The 24938-nt window shown below is 37.5% G+C and overlaps 1 protein-coding gene across 5 annotated transcripts in view; it reads left to right on the top strand.

Moving 5' to 3' along the window:
- Positions 1-24938, top strand: part of phc2a (polyhomeotic homolog 2a (Drosophila)) — a 43264-nt gene that overhangs the window by 13901 nt on the left and 4425 nt on the right. Inside the window, exons 2-10 of one of the 5 annotated variants that reach the window (XM_017487148.3) lie at positions 2704-2972; positions 5680-5820; positions 7547-7624; positions 9655-9819; positions 11159-11245; positions 11337-11652; positions 18294-18616; positions 18710-18881; positions 23804-24018. In XM_017487148.3, coding sequence (XP_017342637.1) covers positions 2760-2972; positions 5680-5820; positions 7547-7624; positions 9655-9819; positions 11159-11245; positions 11337-11652; positions 18294-18616; positions 18710-18881; positions 23804-24018 — 1710 coding nt within the window. In that variant the 5' untranslated portion in view covers positions 2704-2759. Of the gene's footprint in view, positions 1-2703; positions 2973-5679; positions 5821-7546; positions 7625-9654; positions 9820-11092; positions 11246-11336; positions 11653-18293; positions 18617-18709; positions 18882-21453; positions 21763-23803; positions 24019-24938 lie in introns of those variants that run through there. The other 4 variants (XM_017487145.3, XM_017487150.3, XM_047160560.2 and 1 more) reach the window with 4 other exon arrangements.

Here is a 24938-nt window from a genome sequence, read left to right as displayed (position 1 = left end):
GGCAGGAATAAATATGACTTTTTGCAAATGTACAAGATGTTTGAAGTTTGAAATTAGCACAATATTTTTTGTGTTTTGTGTACAAAACACGCTGGACTACTACTATAAGAATAAGACGCTATTCCATGTAAATGGGTCTGATTCTTATAGTAGTTGTCTAGCGTGTTTTGTTAATTTACCTAAGTTTACCTGCTGCCATAAAGTGATTTATCTGGCATGTCTGTTCTTAGTTTCGCTTAGTTTAGGTTCACCATTTGGTGTGGAAAATACCAGGTCAAGCAGCGACAGGAAAGACAGCATGCGTGTGAGTATTTTTAATGAGGAGCAAGATGGGGGGGGCAAGTACTCAAGATGCTCCATTGAAATGTGGTGAAGAGCCCAGCTAACAAGCTAAAGTTTTGTGAAGACTGTTGGTGAAAATGAGGAAGTAGAAAACTGTAGAAGCCTGACATCAGTATAGCAGGGTGGATAATTTGGAGGGAAATTTTAGAGTGCTGTTCACCCAAAAATAGTGTGTTTATGTAGTCTGTAAATGAAGACATGTATATACACATGGCTAAAGTAGTCTTCTGGCATGTTTCTGAGACTGTGTTGGGGTGGCACAGTAGTACAGCTGGTTGCGTTGCCATCTCACAACTCCAGGGTCCATGGTTCGATCTAGAGCTTGGGTTACTTACTGTCTGTGTGGAGTTTGACATGTTCTCCCTGTGTCACACCTTGTGTGTATGAGTATGCAAAAGTGTGTGTGCATGGAGAAACTGGCGTCCCATCCAGGGTGTATTCCTGCCTCACAGCCAGTATTCCTGGGACAGGCTTAACCACTGACTAAGACAAAGTGGTTACTGAATATAAATGAATGAATAGATTAATTAATATAACCCCAATTCCAAAAAAGGTGGGACAGTATGGAAAATGCAAAAAACAAACAAAAAGAGTCACTTGAAAATTCAGTACACCCTGTACTATATCGAAAACACATTATTAACACATTATTTGATGTTTTCCTTTGTGAATTTAATTCATTTTTGAAAATATACACTCATTTCAAATCTGATGACTGCAACACATGCCAAAAAGGTTGGCACAGTCGACTGTTTACCACTGTGTAACATCACCTTTTCTTTTAATAACACTTATTAAGCATTTGGACACTGAGTGAAGACACCAGTTGGTTAAGTTTAGCAAGCGGAATTTTCCCCCATTCATCAATTATGCATTTCTTCAGCTGCACAACTGTACGCAGCCTTCATTGCCTTATTTTGCACTTCATAATGTACCACACATTCTCAATCGGAGACAGGTCAGGACTGTAGGCAGGTCATGCTCGCACCCGCACTCTCTGCTTATGCAACCATGCGCCTGTAATACGGGCAGAATGAGGTTTGGCGTTGTCCTGCTCTGGATGGCAGCACATGTTGCTCCAAAATGTGAACATATCTTTCTGCATTAATGTTGCCCTCACAGATGTGCAAGTTACCCATGCCATGGGCACTGACACACACCCATACCATGACAGACGCTGGCTTTTGGACCTGACGCTGATAACAGCTTGGATGATCCTTTTCCTCTTTGGCCACGACAGCTGTTTTGTCCAAAAAGTATTTGGAACGTTGAATCGTCGGACCACAAAACACGATTCCACTGTGCCACTGTCTATCTCAGATGAGACCGAGCCCAGAGAAGTCGCGGTGCTTCTGGACAGTAGAGATGTATGGCTTCTGCTTGCATAGTACAGCCTTAACTTGCATCTGTGGATGCAGCGGCGAATGGTGTTGACTGACAAAGATTTGCCAAAATATTCCCGAGCCCATGTCAGGATCTCCATTACAGACTCATGACGGTTTTTAAGACAGTGATGTCTGGGGGATCGGAGATCATGCGCATTCAGTAGTGGGTTTCGGCCTTGCCCTTTACGCACCGAGATTTGACCGGATTCCTTGAATCTTTTAATTATATTGTGCACTGTAGAAGGGGAAATGCACAAAATCCAACCGATTTGTCCTTGGGGAATGTTGTTCTCAAAGTGTTGGATTATTCGCTGACGCATCTGTTGGCAGATTGGCAAGCCTCAACCCAGCCTTGCTCTTGACGGACTACGCCTTTTTTGGAGGCTCCTTATATACTATGATTAGACGATTTCCTCACCTGTTTCACATCACCTTCTTATTTCAACTTGTCACATCCCTATTAGTCCCAAATTGTCCCATCCAAACTTTTTTGGAACTTGTTGCATGCATCAATTTCAAAATAATCGTTTATCTTCAAAAAAACTATGCAGTTGATTAGGTAAAACATGAAATACCTTGTCTTTATACATTTTTTGTTTAAATACAAGTCAAAGTACATTTACAAATCACTCATCTTTGTTTTTATTAGCATTTTCCATACTGACTCAATTTTTTCAGAATTGGGGTTGTACATATATTTATTTATTTATTTTTATGCTCTAGATATTTAACACCTACAGTACAGTACACTTAAATTTGGGGTGGTGATGTTTTGGATAAAGAAAATGTTGACTGGATACTACATTCGGAAAACTATTTACTTTTGTGCCTGGTTAAATTGTTAAATTGGTTAAGTTAAATTGTGTGCTGCTTGAGGAATTTGGGTTTTAATCAAAAAATGATCAATGCTTCATGCAGCAGTTGCCCAATTTCTAGGTTTCCACTCATGCTTGTGTCTCTTCTATGTGTGTATCAGGTGTTGGACAGAGGAGCAGCATTCGTGGATCGAGCCCAGGAGGGCGTAGGGCTGCCATGGAGAGGGAGCAGGCCTTTGTGAGCCCTGGCTCCAGTGCTCCTGCCTCCAGCAACCCCATCATCACTTCTAGCGCCAGCATCAACAGCAACAGCCAGGGAATGACGTATGTCAGCTCCAGTGTCAGTTCCAGTGTCAGTGCCAGCAGCAGACAGCAGACTCTGCCACAGATATCAGTGTATGGAGGAATCCCTGACAGACAGACGGTACAGGTAGGGTGCACAATACACACTTAAGTTTCAGCTAAACTCATGAGTAAAAGGTTTCCCAATAGTACAACCAGTGATTTCATGTTAGAACTATGGTTCTACACCTTGATCTTATGGTTTTATCAAAATGAGAAGCTGAATGCTTTTGGTTTAAGTTCAGCTGTAAGCATGTTCTTCTTATTTCTCCATATAGGTGGCCAGCTTTATGTCTGAACTTTTTATATTTGGGAACTATATAATATTTGTGAAAGAAAAGTTCGCTTTTTAAAAAGCACCCTGCTAGTAACCAACTTCATGTCATGCACCTCTGCTGCCCTCTACAGGCAGACAACCAACATTACTCTTTAGTTTTCCATTTCTGAATGTTAGTGGAGCATCCTAACAGATGAAAGAAAGTATTAGGGATTTTTATTTATTTATTTATTTTTACATATGTGAACAGGTTACTTTTTCACAGTTCCCTATTAATATTTTATAATTAATCTGTGTTAATAATGTTGCATTATATTAATTAGGTCCACCTATAAAGCACCTTATAAACAGATATAAACTTATAAACAGTGTATAGACAACAGTGTAATAACAAGTCAAATAACAGTCAACTATTAAGACAAATCAGATTGCAATTAAATCATGACGTCAAACAATAGTAATAAAAAAGTCAAATAATAAGACATGCCAACTAATAGTCAACTAATAATAATAGAAGTCAAATAAGAAGTAATAGCCAAATAATAAAACAAATCAGATTACAGTCAAATAAAAATACAAGTCAAATAATAATCAAATAATAAGACGAGCCAAATAATAGTCAATAATATGACAAAGCATGCATTCCGTAGCATTTTTCCCTTTTACATTTAATTAAATTTATCATTATTTTCTATTTGTTGAAGTGGAAATGTTCTGATCATTGGTATTATTATCTGAATTTTGGATTGCTTTTAATCATTACAAATCTTAGACTTTTTGAGATTGAGATGTTGGGTTGAGATTAAACATTTCTCTGTAAAATATTGAGGTCAGTTCTGTATGGCTTAAAAAAGTGGCTTTGCATTCAGACCCCACTATGAGGATTGTGAACATTATTAAAGCTATTCATTGGGAAATGTATTCAGGCATCTGATTTCATATCTGGTTGTTGTGGTCATTCATTGATCCAGTTTTGACAAAAAAATGATGTGTTATTGTGTTGCTGAGACTGACCTGTACAACTGAATTGGGCTGTCTGTTATATTTGAAACATCTGAATTCAAGTAGCTTATCAAGTAAGAAAAATATCATCTTAGCTGTAAAACTTTATTGAAACTATATTGCAGCTATATTACTGTATTTCCAAAATGGTAAATGGTGCACTTATATAGCGCTTTTATCCAAAGCACTTTATACTGTGTCTCATTCACCCATTCACACACACACACACACACACTCACACACCAATGGTAGCAGAGCTGCCATGCAAGGCGCTAACTTGCCATGGGGAGCAACTTGGGGTTCACTGTCTTGCCCAAGGACACTTCGGCATGTGGCATGTGGAGTCATGTGGGTCGGTAATCAAACCACCAACCTTACGATTAGTGGACAACCCGCTCTACCACCTGAGCTACAGCCGCCCCAAAAGGTATTGGGTGTATAATTTGGAGAATCCTCTATTCTATAGTTTAGTGATAGCACATTAGTGTATTCTTTTAGAATAATTTTCTGTTGTCTTCTGCTTATGTAGTGACAAAAAAAAATTGTACTCAAAATATTTTATATCTTAATGGTGCAAAATAAAAGGCCATATCACATTTAAGGTTAAGTTAAATTCTTATTTAATGTATAAAGGTAATTAGTATTCAGTGGATTTTTAGGTGATGATATTGCCCACTCTGTGCTTCTGTTAAACCATCTCATAATGGGTGCATCTCAATCCGCTCCCTAGGTCATGAATCAGTATGTCGTGTACACGAGTTGGGGCACTGGTAAGGACCCTGGCTCACTACACATTGGGGTGCTGATAACTCAATTTCCAGTGACATAACTACATAGTCGCAGTGTAAAACATCACCACTGTCATTTATCAACAACAGGCAGGACCGATATCTTTCTGACATTATATATCATGTAAATATAGCTAGCTAGTGGATAAAAAAAAATTAAAATTAAACTCTTAAAAGTTGTATATAGAACATCAAATAAAGTTCAAAATCACCAGTGTAAGTAATCACTTGAGAGCTACAACAACAATAACAAGCTACTTACATTTGTAGATGTTGGCTGAGAGTTCGTCAACCTTTTTTTTTTTTTGAGCTGAGAGGCTTCAGGAAATATGATGTCATTTCCAGTAAGGGAACATAGTGAGCGTTGATGCTCCCTAGTTTTTGCTGTGCATTATGGGATTTTTTAGGGAGCGAACATTCCAGTGCACTTGAAGGATCTTCTGATTGAGACATCCCTTAGTTGTGGGTTGTTTGTAGTTATATGTTGTGTGTTACACCAGCGGGCATTATACTGTATGAATACATAATATACTGTATAATGAATTATATGAATAACATGACACCTGCATTACAGCATTATATACATTATCAGTTGTATATAGCACATTATTAGAGTCATATGAGGCATTATTAAAGTTTAGAAGAATGTGAGCATATCTTCTTCTGTGTGTGTGTGTGTGTGTGTGTGTGTGTGTGTGTGTGTGTGTGTGTGTGTGTGTGTGTGTCAGGTGATTCAGCAGGCCCTGCACAGGCAGCCCAGTACTGCAGCTCAGTACTTACAGCAGATGTACGCAGCACAGCAGCAACACCTCATGCTGCAGACCGCTGCCCTCCAGCAACAGCACCTGAGTTTAGCTGCAGTGCAACAGGTTACACACACACACACACACACACACACACACACACACACACACACACACACACACACACACACACACACACACACTTAAATAAAGATTCAAATGTACTCAGACCTCAGCTCTTGTATTAATAATTGTATTGATATATACTTTACTGATTAACTGTATTAATATACTTTTTATAATGTGCAGTAATTATTAATAATTAATGTGCTTCATTATAAAGTACTTTGTTTAATCTTGCATTCTTCTATATGTAAAGTACTGATCATGTTAAGATGATGATGGTTATTATTGTTGTTTTACTGTAGTTTGCTTATATATTAATGTACACTTCGAGACAAAAAGGCCCCTTAAAGGTTCTTTGGATAGTTAAAGTCTTGCTATCCTAGGAATCCTATCTAATAAGGAACAAGAGAATTTCTACATTTGTTCCTCTGAGTTCCTTAGATGGGGTTCCAAGTAGAGCCTGTTTGTACAGGGTGTCCCAAAAGTCTCCATACATAGGGGATTATGTTTGCCAGACCCAGGTCAGTTGTGCCTTCAACAGTGGATGTTCGTGGATGTTTACTTCTCGGTTGGTCCGCAACACATCCATTTTTTTTTCTTCTTCTTCTTGTTTTGAATGAGCTTGGCAACAGTGCCTTGTGTGATGTAACAGATTCCCGATCCAGCCTTGAGAATGATTTCAATACATCCTTTTATATATATATATATATATATATATATATATATATATATATATATATATATATATATATATATATATATATAAACTAAATATGAAAACCAAATTAATTTCCCCTATATATGGAGAATTTTGGGACACCCTGTAGTTTATTTGCTTTTTCCTTCTATTTAAAATAAACTGAAAGAAAAATGTTTTTGAGGAAAATAATGATTTTTCCAGCAAATGTTACATACATGAACATTTTCCAACATACGAAATATTACTACCTTGAACCATGTTTTCATTATGTTCCTAAAGTCAACGATTCCCTGTCTTATATTTAGGAAACCCAAACAGATCATTCCCTTTAACCTCCACTGTAGGATCTTTACTCAAAGGTCTGGCAAACAGCTTGCTTGTTGTTGAGATTGCCAAACAGGACGTCAATTAACGAGGAGCTGAAGGTGTTTGAGCATGAAACAGTGCTCAAAACAGGGCTGAACCCTACAGATAAATTATATATTTGGAAGCATGTGTTATACAGTTTAATTATAACTCCTTTGAAAAAAAATTATAATGCTATTACTGATACATTTAGATATTTCCTGTGCCAACTCTGGATGTTATCACACGTGTTTATTTTGCCCAAAGCCTCACTCCCACCCAACACATTAAAAAAAAAAAAATTATTAATATGAGCAAAACCACATCCTGTACTTCCGGATAATGAAAACAAGACAATTACCATTACGTAATCCAGACAGAATTATTTGCTTCACATTTGCTGCTACTGTACTGTAAGCTCATCAAGCTCAGCCTCAGGCACATCAGATCATGTTGCCATTTCAAAAATGTAATACAAAAAATGTGAGATTTTTGGTTAGCTGCTCAACAGTGTTGTATAATTGCATGATTCACTTTTAGCTTGATCTGTAGCGTAGCATGCCAGGCTGTTTCCTGCCATGCTTGCTTACTTTGTGTGTGGAGTCTTTATGTTGATTAATGAGAGTCGGAGTTGACTTATGACCCCCTCTCTCTTTCATACATTTTCTCTCTCTTATTCAGGCCAGCATTGTAGCAGGAAGACAGAACTGCAGTCAGAACGGAGCTGCATCTCAGCAGGCCTTGTCCTCTCAGACCACTGTAAGCATGATGAATCCTGGCACTAATGTCTCTTTCAACAAGGCTTCAGTTCCCTGCAGCAAATGACAATAACAGTATCATTCCAGCATACTGCTCTGTAACCACATAGTGCAGCTGTACAAGGCCCACATAGTATGATATATTGCCTTGCATAAGTATTCACCAATTTGAATTTTTCCACATTTTGTAGTGTTACAATCTGGAACTGAAATGGAATTGATTGGCATTATATGCCATGAACTACACAAAATAGCCTATAATATTGAAGGGGGCGGGGGGGGAGGGGCAGCAAATGTTTGAAAAATTATTTAGAATTAAAAATGTGATTATTAAAGCTGTGATTATTAAAAGCTGGGATTATACACCCTGCATTAGAGTGAAACCCATAAATTAGCTTTGGTGCTACCAGTTGCCATTCCATATCACATAACTGGTTGAATAGAGTCGACCTGGATACAATTAAAGTGTTGCATAATCTCAATATATAAGTACACCTGTCCCTAGAGGAATCCAGAGATTTTTTGGAGAAGATACCTAAACGGCATCATGAAGACCAAGGAGTTATCAAAATACTTCTGTAAAAAGTTCTGTAAAGAGTATTTATCAGGGTTTGGTTATAAATAATACCCAAACTTTCATCATCACACACAATATGGCACAACCATAACTCTGTGTAGAGGAGGCTGTCCACCAAAAGTAAATAAGGAGGTCATTAGTCAGAGAAAACATGGGGGAAGAATGTCGTTTTTGATTCTTGGTATTTCTGGTTATTTCAGCTAGAAACAGACAGTTTATAATGTTTGGTATTTTCAAGGAATATTCTAGTGTGGACATGTTGACTTGAAAGTGAGACTTTTTAATGGAAGACTAAAGGTAGTTGTAGTGCAGTTGTTTAGTACGTGCAACTATATGACGCGAATTCAAAACTATAGCTGTTATAATCTAGCAATAAGGAGTTAGGGTGAGACAAACATATGTAGTTTCTCAGTATACATTAAAAAACAACTACCGGTTCCTTACACCTTTTCTGAGGTTTTTTGTTTTTTATATGTTCAGATGGATACTGAGGCATTTATTTGTTTAGTTTGAGCTATGCCATGTTAAATTCAATACAATTCAATTTAATTAAAGTTTATTTCTATAAAGCTTTTAACAATGGACTTTGCCACAAAGTGACCCAAAGCTTTACAGAAATATACAAATTCAGGATATAAATTTAACTTTGTAAATTTATCCCTATTGAGCAAGCCAGAACTGTCAATGACTAAGAAAGAACTCTCTGAGAAATTTTGAGAGGAATCAGACTCAAAAGGGAACCCATGTTCATCTGTGTGACACCGGATAGTGCAGTTATAAATAATTCCATTCTATAACTGTGTACTACATGGTCAAAAAGTGCAATTGTGTAACGAGGAAATTCATTATAGTTTTCACATGAAGTCTATTTTCAGCATTATCAACTGTTCACTGATGGAGACTTGAGTACAAAACTGTTCGTGGCAATTGTAGTCCTAAACCATCATAGCAAAACTATGCTGTTAAATAAAACTCACAAATACATTTGATTGGAGAATTTATGAAAGCTGTATTCTTTTGCATAATTTACTGATTGCACCAACTGCCTTTGGACTTCTAAGTGTGTTCACTGGTTTTCTCATTAAAAGGAATCATATATATATATATATATATATATATATATATATATATATATATATATATATATATATATATATATATATACACACACACACATTTTTACAAGTGGTGCTAAATAGACATCGCCTGGAAAAGATTCCACTGATCTCAAGCAAACTATTAGTGAGGCAGAGTACAGCCTAACTTTCTTGCTGTTAGGAGCCAACATCAATACAAACAGCTGCAGGTCTAACCATCTGTAGGAAGATATCAAGTGGCCTCAGTTAAGAACAAGACTCGGTCTCAAGGGTAGTACTCAGGAATTTCCATCATGATCGACCTTAACTTAGAGCTCTATACTGACACACTAAGCTTCCACTCATCTTTTTCTCCAGCTCAAACTGACCAGCTCTCCTGCAGCTGCGGCTCAGCTGATCAGCAGAGCCCAGGGGGTGAATGCCTCTCCGGTCAGCATTACCCAGCAGGCTGTGCTCCTTGGGAACTCATCCACCCCTACTTTCACTGCCAGCCAGGCACAGATGTACCTGCGTGCACAGATGGTAGGTCAATTATCACACAAACTGACATAAACATAACCTTAATAATATTATTGTAACCCATTGTAACATATAGATGAAGTTATAAGGCATGCATATGTAGGCCCTGATTTACTAAGAGCCCAAAAAAATTGATTAATTTGAGTGTTTAATCAGAGAAATTGCATGCACAGTTAGTGTTTCTGTTACAGACAATTTACACTGAATAGTGGCATCAGAAGCAATATTTAAATTATGTTTTGTGTGCATCATAATAAATCATAATTGTAGGAAACTTAATATAATGAGCATAAATTGGTGGTATTTTGTCTAACCTGGCAAAAACAGCCTTCCACAAATTTAATACCTGTCCTTTGGTTGTAATAATGTGCCCTCACTGTCACCATTCAGGTATAGCAAATCACATTTCGAATGCAAAATGAATCAATTGGCATTGACATAGGCAAATAAACAAAATATACAAGACATGCTATTCTGCTTATATGACTATGCAGACCTTCATAGATCCTGTAAATCAGCTTTTGTGCATTTTTACACATGCAAATCTTCAGTAAATCAGAGTTTTACTGCACTTGCAGAGTACATTAGTGATTCATTATATAAATTATTCCAGGGTTTGTTGTTATTATTATATAATAAGGTTATAATAGATGCAGATTTTTATTATTGTTTATATTTTTTTGTTTAAATGACAGTTTCTAGTGAGTGTATGTGTAAGTGTTTTCCCAACTGAATTTTTTTTTTTTTTTTTTTTAGCTCATAGAGTAGAAATAGAAGTACCATGAGGCATGTCCAGATTTTATAGTGGAAATTTATCCATGACATGTCCTTGGGTTGGTCAACCACATTTACCACACTGACTCAATCCAGAACTTTCTCATAGCTATTTTAGAAATTAAATGAGAACCTGAATGGCAAATCAACAATTTCTGTTGGAAAATTGTCCAAGGACATAAAATATACAAGGATTTGGAAAATTATCCCACAGTATGAAGGATGAATAGGTAATAGCAGAATGTGCAACTGGATCCTGTCAGTTTATTATTGAGTTTATGATGCGGTTCGCTTTAAATAGCATCTTTAAAATAGATGGTCTTATTTTTTAAATGACTATATACAGTATGCTATTTTAGCAGTAATAAGTCCATGTTTTCCATAATATTAAGGCAAGACCGAAAAATTATTTATACCACTCTATTGTACAGGCCCAAACCACAATAGTCCTGTGGTGTTTTCATGTATAGACAAAAACAGCACATTTTGGTATGATTTTCAGGCACAGCAAAATAGCCTTGTGCAAGTAGCTAGGAGCCTAGGCCGTGCTGTTCCTTTGTCCCCCCAGCTCATACTCACTCCGACCGCCACAGTCGCTGCAATCCAGCCTGAGGCCTCGTCGCAGTCCGTCCACCTCCAGTCAACCAGCCCACAGGTACCTGAAACTTTTACTGAAACCACACAACTACACTAACATATCTAAACAACATATCTCAATGCTGAAGTGTTTCTAACACTCATCCCAGATGCAGAACCTGGTGTTTTGTAGCCAGCAGGGGGCAGTGGCCTCCTCCTCGTCCACCCCTCAGCCCCAACTCCACGGGCTCAGTGTCAAGCAAAGCAGTGGAGGAGCAACTCAAATGGCTCATCCCAGCTTGCCTGTGCCCCAGCTAAAGAGTTCCAGCGCTCAGGCTCAGGGTCAGCAGGGAGTGAAGACCGGCTTGGTGGATGCTTCATCAGAGCATGCAAAGATGAATGATGGTGTCAGTGAGATGAGTGCACGTGTGATCAGTGTGAGCCACAACATGAGCACAGCAAGCAACCATCCCCTCATCAATACGGGTAAGAAAGATATCAACTCATATTAATATGCAGAATTACAAATCTTTTTGCCATCCTACACTGTTACTGTTAAATTAAATTAAATTAAATTACAGTATGTCATAAGAAGACATATTTTTATTGTACGTTTTGTTGGCAAGAATATTGTGTTAGAGGGAACCCTTTGACCTCTAGTAAAAGATGGCATGTTTTAGATATTTAGCTCCATGAGACTACAGAGGAGGGAAAAGAAGGAAAAATCTCTGAGTGCGAAAGCAGCTGGCCTTGAGGTCTGGGTTGAAAGAGGACATGGTGGGCAGCATTAGCTGTATGTCAGCACATTTGCTCTGAGAAATAGATAGATAGATAGATAGAGAGAGAGAGAGAGAGAGAGAGAGAGAGAGAGAGATGCTCCCAATTCTCACTCAAAGGATATCATTTAACACTGAGACAGATGTACCGCCTTATGTGACCTTTGAGAACAAATCTCCCCCACATGCCATTTGGAAAAGACGAGCCTCCACAGTTGCAAACAATGCAAGCGCTTTGTTATCGGTAGACACACCGAAGATTTCTGTGCAAATGTTTAACTTTAGATCTACCCTAGATGTACAGATAATGTTAAGGGATTGCATTCTGAATTCATGTCATGAGTCATGAGTCACTTTGACACCTATACATTTCATTATGAGAAAAGGAGTAGCATATGTGCCCATGAGCTCTATGTGTCATTCTCTATTTTCTCAGCATGCAAAGCTCTGTTTATGAGAAGAACAGTCATGCCACCAGCAGTCTTTTAGCGTTGACTTGTCATCATTTTCTGTAACAGAGGTGTAGGGAGTAATGAGTAACGATAATCCAATCTAAAAAGAAAATGAAACGAAAATTTGCTTTAGTCTGCACTGAAAGTGATTTATTTTTTTCCCTGTTTGTGTGTATGTGTGTGCAGTACTGAAATATCTTGTATTTTTATAGAAAATGAACCTTATGGTGTATGTGAGTGGATGTTAAAGTGGCTTAAGGGGTCAGTGAAGCATAGCCAGGGGGTCAATGATCTTTTGCAATTGGGGAAATCACAAGCCACAAGTGGCAGACATACACAGTACTGTGCAATAGTCTTAGTCACATGCAAGGAAATCATGTAGAGCAAAGATGCTTTCAGAAATAATGAAATTAAATGTTTCTACAAAAAATAATACTATAAAGAGCAATAAACAGTTATAAATGAAACAAAGCTCATATTTGGGATAACGACCATTTGCTTAAAAAAACTGTATTAGTAGTCTCAGGTACAGTTAGTGCAGTTTTATAAGGACATTAGCTGTAAGTTTTATTGAGCATCTTGCAGAATCAGCCACAGTTATTCTGGAGACTTTGACTGTTGCACTTGCTTCTTATTTTTACAGCAAAATCCAGCAGCCGTCATTATGTTTTTTTTGTCCGAAAAGTGTCTCATCAATTAATATGCTACTTTCTTTACTAACATACAAACATTTTTCTGTAACATTTAATTTTGTGCTGGAAAACTAATGTTTGGGAACCATTTTTTTTTGTACTGATTTGATAAGATATCAAAAATTCATAAAATAAAAGTCTATAACAACGTTTGTACTAAAAAAAAAAAATAGGGTGCCAAAGACTTTTGCACAGTACTATATATCAGCCATTCAACAAATATTAATCTTCATAAAGTCCTCATTCACAAGCACATACATTTTAAATTCTTCTGAAATATAAATGGCCTGTTTTTTTGAGTTACCAACATTTTAAAGATGTGTTGCTATTTGGCAGATATAAGCCAATGTCCCACTGATTTGGTCACCTTTCTAAATGTTACGCAATTGTCAGTGCCCTGTCTAACTCCATAGAGTTACTATTTCTCCAAGTGGTCAAAAACAGAAACTGCAACAAACACAGAGGCTCATTATGGCGGGAATCATTCTGTCCCATGCTCGCTTTATCAATGTTTTGTCTTTGACTAGGGGAAGGGCAGCAGACAGGACTGTTAATGATAATACCTCTTCTGTGATCGTATCACACACTGTGACAATGGCAATGGGAAACGAAAACAGTTGAATTTCTTTTCTTTAAAAAAAAAAAAATAAATCCATTCGGAATTCTGAGTTCTTTAGTCCTCTCCCTGTTTAGAAAGGATGTGATAGTGTAGAAGTTTAATCTTATCTTGCTAGCTACATAACTAGACTGACCAGCCACATTTCTTTAAAAATTAGGCAAATAAAACCGTGAGGAAGATGTTCTATTATATCAGCTAAGGGTTATTTTACCTTTAGACTTACTGTTGCTATGCTATTCTTCTGTGCTGGGGTGCTGCCTTTTAGACCACACTACACATTGTTTCTCTCATTGTAAATTGGTATGCATATCTAGTTTGTTCAAGTTCATTCGAGTCTTGTCAAAGTCTTGACTGCCTATTATGGGTTTACTCTAAAAATTCACTAGGTAGCCAATAGTCAAGCATGATAACCTCTTGACTACATTTTGTTTGAGGTTATGCCGTTATTTAATGTTTTCCTGCCCCAGAATCTAAGGTTACAAGCTGCATATTATTATTGAGTTCTTAAAGTTATTATCCTGTTTGAATGGTCAGTTGAATTGACTATTTGAATGGGCTTAATCCAAACCACAAAAAAAATCTTAAATAATGTCAACTTAAACCTGATGTGGAAAGTTATTAATGAAAAAAGCTCCGTAAATAACCAAAAATATTATTGTACACATTTATGTAATGAACCTAATACTTTTTTTCATTTGAATGGTTGGATTAGTTTTCATAAAATAAATCTGTACTAAAGGGGTCTGTGAAATGTATTTTATAATCAAAATGGGTCCTTTTACTGCAGAAAGTTTGAGAACCCTTGGAAAAGAGCTATTGCAATAGTGCCTCGAAGATGCACCATATTATTTTGGTAATAAAAACCAGAAACATTCAGAAGTGTGTGTTAAATATACATATTGAATGATGCGTATATGTATATTATACGTAGGTAGTTTGCAATATCTAAGTATTTTAAGCTGAAATACTTGCAGAAGTAATAAACTCTTAAGGTTAATAGTTACATTTGTTTATGCAATTTGAAGGATAGTAGAAACTGACCAATCTTATAGCAAACTCAATCATAAGTTGAAAGCAGAAATTAAAAACAAACTAGGTGAAAGTCTTGACACTCATATATATCACAGCCTTTCTTCCTGCTTCATAAACTCGTTCCATTACTTTCATAACACATCATCAGTCATGGTCATATTAATAGAAGTGAGCTGCCACTCAAGACAATCCAGGCCTCAGTTACACTCCACTGAACAAGTCTAAACGGGAACCACAAGCAGGCTTGAGGTGTTATTTTTGAGGGAGCATTACGGATCATGTGGCAAGTACTGGATCATGCTGACATATTTCCTGTCGAATAAACTTAAAAGAGGAACAGCACAGTATTTCAACTTAATGAGTTACAGACATACAGATGACTACATTTTAAAAGATTAGACAATGATACTCTTTATTGCTTTTGAGCAAAATCAGCATTTCAGTAGTTTTCAGTGCATTTATCCTAAAGATTAAAGACTAAAAACTTCACGTGTTAATAATAATGACATGATTCACATGTAAAAATGTATACATTTTAGACATATAACATGTTATCTTTCATATATTTTCACATTTGGACACGTGTGTGTTTTTTTTCTGCCCATGATTCATTTGATGAGTTACATGAATCATGTGAAAAATAAATTAAATAAAATATCAATTACAGTTTTAAATTAAATTAATAGCATTTTGGTTTGTGAATATATGTTGTGTTTTTTGTTTTGTTTTTTTTTTACATGTAGGACACTACATGAGCTGCACGTACACATTTTTTCAGATAATCACATTAATTCAGATATGTGAATAAAACATTATCACATATGATTATGTGAAATGTGTGTGTGGGTAGTCATCAAGTATAATCATCTAACTTGTTAAAGAAACCTAACAGAAAGATCCACAAAAGCTGTGTAAGATTAAATACCTAATAATCTCTTCATAAGTGAATAGTAAATTGCTTGGTGAACTGTATTACAATATTATAACTTCACTCACAATAAACCCCGGCCAGTTCCTTCCTGGCTCACCAAAAAAAATGTGGACTGTTAACATAGTGTATGTACTAAGTTTAGAGAGGAAGTGCCTTCAGAAACACTAACACAGTGAATATACAGGGATGTGTGTGGAAAGGGGCATTTTGTACAACCCATATTTTCTTCATGAGGAACTCATTAAATATAAAAAAGCTCATAGCCAGCAGCATAAACCACACTATAGCATTTGGACCATGATTGGAGTGAACTCTAAGCAGGACCAGACGTTTTTGCCACTGATCCCCCCAGAGCCTAGATATGAGAACAGTCCTATAGAGTAAGCACGCTTAGGTGGTTGGAAGAGCTGAGCATATCATATATTGCATACTCATATACTACTGTGCCATATATGCAGAAGCACAAGACGTTCAGGAGTGTCAGTCAAGTCTATATGAAAACAATATTTAGGCTTACACTTAAAAGTATCATTGTGTACTCAGTGAATAACCGTGTTAATCTTTGGTTGCATTTCTAGTAAGGAAACCTGGAGTGACCCTTAGTGCAACCACAAGGGTAAACTATAAGGGTAGACTTTTTTTTGTACTGCTACTGTTTCTCTTTTCACTGAAACATAACACATATAGTGAAAATTAATTGCTATTCTCTGGCATTTTCCCACCGAGTCAGGAAGTCCTACAGACTTTACCTTTTTCTTTAAAAGGTTCCAGGCTGGGTGCCTAAAGAACAGGAGGCAATTATTTATTGACATGCATGCAACTTAAGCCTTCCATGTCTAAAGATACATCCCATCCGATCCAGAACATCATGCACATTCTGTATCAAAGGTATGATTCATGTATATACACAGCCAGCATCTCAAAGGCTTTTCACACCCTGCTTTTAACCCCAGGCAGAAGACCCTTTCACACTCTAGTTATTTAGAAGTAGAGTTAGCACCGATTTGTACCCCGGGTTATGAAGCAGGGTTAAGCAGTACTTTTGCGGTGTTACCCTACATCGTGATGCCAAATGTGTACGATGTGAAATGATGCAGTGTTAGAATATATCACATATTCCAGTCTGAAGCAGCAGTCAAAAATAACCGAAATAATTTAGTTTCAAATATGATAGATTTATCTCTTAAGATGATTCCAACGTGATTGACATTTCATGTACATAGCACAAAAAAAGGCTACCAGAGGATGACTTAAGGACAGAAGAGGTAATCTGCTTTTGGTAAATATAGTAATAAATACACCTGGTGCTTTACATTTGGATGTGATGTTCTTTATGTAGCTGACAGTATAGAGAGCTAAACACTGCCAAATGAACCCATTAACCCATTAAGTCAACACTGCTGAACAATGAAAGCACCACCTCAGGGGATCCCTCAGGCGTCAGGTCCAAAACTGCACTAAGTGCTCTGCCTCATTTTTAATCCAGCCCTGTTCATATTGATTCAAAGCTCTCACTCGCCCGGGAAAATGCTAGCATCCCAGGTTTAAAAAATAAGTAAGTAAGTAAGTAAGTAAGTAAGTAAGTAAGTAAGTAAATAAATAAATAAATAAAGACCTCATATTTTTCTTGTTCTAATCAAAGTGAGATTTGATTGCTTTAAGTGAATGGAAATAAGAAAGGCAAAGAATATATTTTATAGTATAACACGGCTTTGCCCTTTTGACTTCCATTAAAATCTCTACTGCTGTACCTAGTTAGCTAGTTTTCATCACTGCAGGAATAGAGCTTAAAACACCAGCATTATAATGAGTGGGTGTACCAGCTGAAAGCAATGTACACCCTACTGCTTTCTAAAAGATCTGGGCTCATTATGATGGTGGTATTTGTGTGTGTCTGTTGCCACAGTATCACACTCATTTATGAATTTATTTATGAAGGAGGAAATCCACTTTTGAGTAATGGAGGGTGGGGTACACAACAAAAGCTAACGAGCTGCAGTTGAGTGCAAAAGTTTGCACCCCCCATGGTTTTTGAATGAAAAAAGGAAAATGTATCTTTGTATTTCAAATTAAGTCCAAAGAAATAACTTCCAGAAAAATGGAACAATGAAATGAGTGTATATCCTGCAACAAGACAATGATAAAAAATCAAAATAAAAACAAGTAGGAAACGTTAAAACAAATATATATTTTTTTAAATCTGTTTTATAACAACCCACTTGGTGTCCAGACCAGATATGGTGGCAGTTACAAAGGCAAAAGGGTGAAATCATTTTATTCATTTTTCATTATTAATATTATATTTGACTACTTTTAACAATGAACATACTGAGTGTCTTGTTGCTATAGATTAAATTTCTTTGCACACAAATTTAAATTAAGTAGAATATCTTCAGTATGGTCCAATGTATATCCATGGTGTATGCTAAAAAAAATCTCAGTGTATAAATAAGTCGAAGGACATCCTACAGCTTCCACCGGTATGCTGACTATATTTGTGTAGTCTCTACTGTATTTGAATAGGCTTTGCTATGTCACTCACCATTCAGTAGAATTGAATTCTTGTCTTGGACATGAAAATCCATTTTATGTAACTGCTCACTTTGAATTTGTTTATGTTTTTAGCATATGCACAAATTCAGACCCATCAACTGCTCCAACAACAAAAGCAGCAGTTTGTGATCCAGCAACAATCTCAGCTTCAATCTAAGCCCAGCATCCAGCCCCAAGGCCAAGCCGTGCAAACCGTGGCCATCCAACCTGCTTTAGCAGGCCAACAGTGTGCCATCCCTGTTCTGCCCAAACCACCTGCTCAGCAAGCCGCTATCTTCCATTCGACCTTGAGTCCTAGGATGCTCAATGGTCAGTCTCCCTTATTAAATTCCAGCAAAGTCAAACAGGTGAAGCTAACGGCTGTCAACCTCCATTTCCAGCCTCCGACAACCCAAGTAAGACAGGTTCAAACATATTTCTGACTTGTTTACATGGCTCACTGATTTAACCTTCCTTTCTGAGCTTCATGTTCTGATGCTGAATTACAGACTGCAGTGACGACGCAAGATAATGGTGATAAGGGCAACGCTGTTTCTTCTGCAGTAAAAGACGACTGCGTTGGCCAAAGTGAGCGGCAGATGCTATCCCAACCAATGCAAGAGCCAGCCCGGGTTGAACAATGCTTGTATGATCACAGCCAGCTTACAGTGAACACAGAAGGTAGTCCTATATTCTATGTCTATGAATTCCATATCTATAAATTAAATGAATTTTAATTTGATTAGTTGAAGATGGAACAGCTATATTAAATTGGATTTCTGCAATTCCTAATGCATATCATAAAGTCACAACAAATATAACTGATAAAGAACATTAATCTGTGTAAGAAAAAACCCCAAACTAAAATCACGACAGTGCCAAGCTTGGTCTAAATGGCCAGGAGGCACAGTAGCTACTGTGTCACAGCCATCTGTAGGCTTGCCATACTAAACAAAAAAGCCCTCCCTGCTCTTGTCTCTCCTCTCAAGTGGAAGAGTAGATCTGTCACGCCCCAGTGTCTATTGTCCAGTCAAGGCACTTGCTAGAATGTGACAGCTTTTGCCATAATTAGGGTGAGGGGCGCAGCTTTGTTATTCCCAGTGGGCTCTGGGAATAAAGGTAGACGCACTTTATCTGTCTGGCAGGTGTAGCTGAGGCCTATGCACTCAGACATTCAATTATGAAAGATGAGTAATTGCTCATTTATGAAAGCAATGATCCCTAATTGTTTTAGGACGTAGTCTAGAAAGGTCTTTTTTGTGCATTCGGTTAAAAGATTAAATATCATTAATCATGTCAAGCTGGCCAGCATGGGTCAGGAAAGCTGTGTTTGAAATATCTATATATGTCTTTATTACATATTGTTGTTGTATGAATACTGTTAGGTTTCCTGGATACACTTTAAGATTGAAAATATGCAGGCAAAGCTGTGTGTGTGTAAAAGATTTCAGCCTGGGGGCAGGGGGATCAAGTTCAAGTTTAAAGAAGATAAGGTGTACAGAAAATGGCTTTACTGCAGCAACTAAAACTTTAATCTGAAAAGATAAACCGAAACAGGTTTTTATAACAAGATTTGTCTGCCTTTAGATGTCAGAATAAAGCAATAATAAGAAAAAACTAATTCAAGTGTAAAGATCCAGGCTCACTAAAAGTTAAAGCATGCCACATTAAATCCCAAGAACTCAAGCTGTGCTGTTTCGACTCCCACCTGCTGACTGTGGGATTAGATAGCCTTCCATATCTACTGGGAGATAGGATTTCCATACATATACTGTGTCACCATTGCTTTCTCTTGTTGAATGTGGAAGTCAAGACCCCTTATCAGAACAGTTGTTTCAGGTCTCTTATTACTTAAAGTGGACAATAGATTAGACTATCTGATAACTTTTTGCAGCCCATGCTGTGTACATTTAAGGCTGCTGTGTTGTTTTCAGTGTAGATACAGATGAGTGCAACAGTTTGCATGCCCCATTGTTTCTGAGTAAAAAATCTCCAAGAAAAGGAAATGTGGGTGTATCCTGCAACTATGTATCAAACAATCTTAAAAATTTGGAAATAAATCAATAGAAATAAAGATTTTGCCATGACCTTCTTGGTGTCCAGATCTGATTAGAAGATTAGTGTAGGACTGGGGCAGTGCAGTGGTGAAGCAAGCAGTGTTATCACCTCACACCTCAAGGGTCCCATGTTTGATCCTGAGATTGGCTTACATGTTCTTCCCAAATCTGAGTTCTTTATGAGTACTTCGGTTTCCTCCTACCACCTAAAAACATGCCGTTAAGCAAATTGGCCACACGAAATTGCCCCAAGGTGTAAATGCATGTGCGTGGTACCCTGGGATAGACTGGTGCCCCTTCCAGGATGTGTCTCTGCATCTCACCCATGTCTCTTTTCCACGGTTCATGTTCTGGTTCCGGACCCAGTTCTCGGCCAGTGCTGGTCCGGGTCGAACTGGAGCCTATCGTGAACTGGCCACGAGTTTCCACAGACTTGAGAAACAAACAGTGGCATAAGGAGTTTCGTTGCTATGTGTTGTTCTCAGTGTTCCTGGGATAAGCTCTGAGACCCTGACCAGGAGTGTAGGGTTGATGGTTAGATGTGAACATTTACAGCAGGTGGATTTTTGGATGACTTTCAAACGAATATCTTTTGAATTTTCACTGTTATTATCGAAAAAATACACGATGTTCCATTTTCTACATTTAATAATGAAGGAGAATCTCGGAAGCCTAACATACTGGGTGTCTTTGTATGAAGTACATTGCTTTATTTTCATTTTGTGGTATGCAAACTTTTGCACTCAGCTGTATAATCTGTTGTGTTTTGTTTGTTAATGAGCATCACAGTTAACTAATTTGACTAGTGTTATAGTAATAATAATAATAATAATACTGGAATAGTTATATGGCTATAGTGTCATATAGCATGATGAAAATAAAAAATTTGAGGCATTATTTTGGTGTACAAATAATATTGATTATACACGAACATAGTTGTATGGTGGTTATTTGTTTTTGACTATTTGGGAAACCATTAAGCCTTCTAGACAAAGCGAAATCTCCCCCAAGATCAAGATTAATCCGAGACCTAACTAGATGCCTTTTAATCCTTTTTTTCTTCTCTGTTCTCGTGCCTTTCATCGTGGAGCCGCTTAATTATTTCAACCAATCAGAGACGCGCTCTTACGCGCTCCCATTGGCTGAAATTCCAAGTGCGCGACCCCGTTCTCGTCCGCGCGCGCTTCCTTTTCACGTCCCTCATATACAAAGAGGATTAGAGCGCGCGCGCTGCTCGCGCACAAACACCGAGCAGCTTGAACCAAACAAATCCTTCTCAAAAAGTTTGAGCCGGATCACACCGCGAGTCTCACCGCGCTTTAAAGAAGGAGGGTGCACTTCTGTGGACTATCCGGAAGTTTGGGGAATGTTTTAGGCGGTCCGGATTTCCCGTGTTTTGTTTTCCCGAGCGGCTGTAAGGAAGAGGAGTGTTTCCCGGAGTCTCCGAGCGGAACAAAGGCGCGTGGCTTCTGGACGCTGTTCACTATTGTGAGGAGACGCTGTATGTGAGCGTTTGGCTCTACTACACGCTTGTGTGATTAATAAAATAAAATTAAAAAACAATGGACGAAGTTGTTAGTTTTACATGCTTAACTTGAAAAAGCTGACGTTAGCTAACAGTGCTGTTTATTTGTTTAGTTTTGTTTACAATCGAGCCGCCGCTAGCGCTTTTATCGTGCACGCACGAGCTGAACGAGGAAGTGTGGCAAACAAACATCACGCGCGCGAGTTCTGTGTCTGTGGCTGTTTCTCAGCTCATTTTAGTCTGTTATGAAAGCGATCATGTCTGAGAAGTGGCGCAGAAGTAATCAAACTGGAAGGGGTTATGATCAACGAGGCGAGAATAATTCTCTAGCAGCCTCTCGATTCCCGGTGAACTACTGCATTATGGATATTCTGCACAACCTGTGGAATAATAAAAAATGCTTATATAGACATAAATATATTGAATTTAATTTAAATGTTCCATTTATAATCCTAAATATAGCTATAAAACGCCTTCTTAGATTACAGTCCATGGGTTTTTGTTCGAAATGGTGCTCCCTCCAGTCCTTATTCCCGATTCCGTACAAATGTCCAGTGCATTATGTACCTGCTAGTGAACTGCAGTTGTGCCTGATCCCATTGTAGTACGTTGTAGGAAATCATGAGTGCATCACATATACTCCAAGCTATAGCTATGTGTATATGTACACGTGTGTATTTTTATATAATATATATGTACGCATACAGTACTGTGCAAGAATCTTAGGCACATGCAAAGAAATGCTGTAGTGCCAAGATGCTTTCAAAAATAAAGGCAATAAATGTTTCTACATTAAAAAAAATTATAAAGGGCAGTAAACAGTAATAATTGAAACAAAGTCAATATTTGGTGTGATGACCCTTTGCTTTAAAAAACAAAACAAAAAAGAAAGAATACAATTAGTGCAGTTTTATAAGGAAATGAGCTGCAAGTTTTATTGATCATCTTGCAGAACCTTCTGCACGGTTCTTCTGGAGACTTTGACTGTCACATTTGATTATTTATTTTGCTGCAAAACCCAGCAGCCTTCATTATGTTTTTTGAAAAGGGTCTGTTACGTAATATGCTGCTTTCTTTACTGACAAACAAAAAATTTTCTGTAGCATTTCATTTTGTCCTGGAATACTAATGTTTGGGAATCTAAAATGTTTTTGTACTGACTCAACTATAGATGTCATAACATAAAAATTTATAACAAAGTTTGTACTTTAAATAAATAAATAAATAAATAGGGTGCATAAGATTTTTGCACAGTACTGTGTCTGTGTATAATATATAGGAAATCTACAGAAGGTTTTAGAATTTTTACTTATTTAAAACAAAGAAAGTATATGTTTAATGTCTTGAATATTTCATATTGAAGATTCTGCACTATTACTAGGTCCCTATTTATATGTAAGCAAAATTGTGCTAATGACCATGTTAACTACTTTGTACAAAAGGTCAGATTTTCCTCATGCCTAATCTCTTCTATTGAAGCAGGTGTTCGTTCAGATGACACTCTCAGATGAAACTGATCCAAAATGGATCATGGGGTTTTGCACAAAGTTGGAGTCCGTGCCAGCTCGAGTGCACAGTGTCATTAAAGCAATAAGAGGATGTACCAAATACTAAGAAACTCTGAAATTCCTGTAAATATTTCAAAGATTCTACAGTTCACTCAAGTTGTTGTCAGTAATATACTTTGCAATGCAAATTAGAAGAATTTTTCACTATTGTCTCAGACTTTGGACTGAACTGTATATGAAACCATAAAATGTTCGATCTCTCCAAGTAGTCTACTATATAGTAAATGAGGTGCAGTTTTGGGACATAGTTTGAACACTAACTTATTGCAGTGCGTTAGATATAAACCACAATCCGTTCTGAAATGGATGCAAAAGTACAGTTTCATCAATTTCAAGCTTGCGTGCAGCCTTCCTTAGTCAGACGTACATGCCTTGCTAAGTGTTGCTGTCTGAGCAATTAATACGGAAGTCTCCTGTCAGTTTGATTGAGTAATGCATGCTGTCACTTTGCAGGCCCAGACACTGCAGTTCCTGTTCCTGCGGCTGCACTGGTGTGCGTGAATGGTAACCCAGCCATGACCTCGGGCAGCGGGAACAACGCGCCCACCGTGACTGGCAGCACCCCACACAACACCCACAACAAAACTCCACAAGCCATTGTCAAACCCCAGATCCTCACTCATGTAATCGAGGGCTTTGTTATCCAGGAGGGAGCAGAGCCATTCCCAGTGAGTGCCTGACTTTAGATCTTTCCTATCGCTTAATCATTCACATCAGATTAAATGTCTAGTATTTCTTTTTTCCCAATGACGAAGTCTTACAAGTCAAGTGATTCCTGTTTTTGGCTGAAAGATAGATCAGCAGAAGCATGGTTCCCTCTACTGGACATTTTAAACCACAGCTTCAATGTTTAATGAGAAAGTTTGGAGTGAGTGACAGAAGGAAAAATGAAAGAAGAAGAACTAGTATTTCAGATTTAGAGCTCCTGATCTGACCATTTAGGACAGTGTAGCTCAGCAGTCAAAGGAATAGTTCAGGTCATAATCAAACATACCACAAGCATAATTGATCAGTTAAGACATGTTTGGTGTTTGCTTCTTTAGTTTAAGTTAATGTTAATTAGTAATGCCACACAGAGTCGTACGTGTAGAGTAAGAGGGGAAATTGTAATTCATTATTATTATTATTATTTTTTCTACCAGAGGGTACAGTATTCCCACCTACGGCTACTTTATTTAAAGTATATACAGTACAGTGCTGTGAAAAAGTATTTGCCCCATCATGATTTCTTCTGTTTTTATGTATCTCTCATACAAAGAATTTTCAGAAATGAAAACAAAATCTAAGATAAAACAGGCAGCCTGAGTAAAGACAAAATACAGTTTTTAAATGATAATGCTATTTATTGAAGCAAAAAAAGTTATCCAATACCAACTGGACCTGTGTGAAAATACATTTTCACACGTAGTTACTAATTCCCCAAATCTATGAAAATGCATTAATAATGGGGTTCAGCTGGACTAGACACAACCAGGCCTGATTACTGCAAATTCCGTTCAATCAAATCAACACCTAAATAGAACCTTTTCAACAGCATGAAATTGGTTAAAAGATCTTACCCAGTAACACTGTGCGACAATTGAAAGAA

Source organism: Ictalurus punctatus, chromosome 15, assembly GCF_001660625.3.
Source record: "Ictalurus punctatus breed USDA103 chromosome 15, Coco_2.0, whole genome shotgun sequence".
In the NCBI taxonomy this organism is placed as follows: domain Eukaryota; kingdom Metazoa; phylum Chordata; class Actinopteri; order Siluriformes; family Ictaluridae; genus Ictalurus; species Ictalurus punctatus.
The sequence above is the reverse complement of the archived record's forward strand: the minus strand, read 5'-3'. Positions and strand labels throughout refer to the sequence as shown.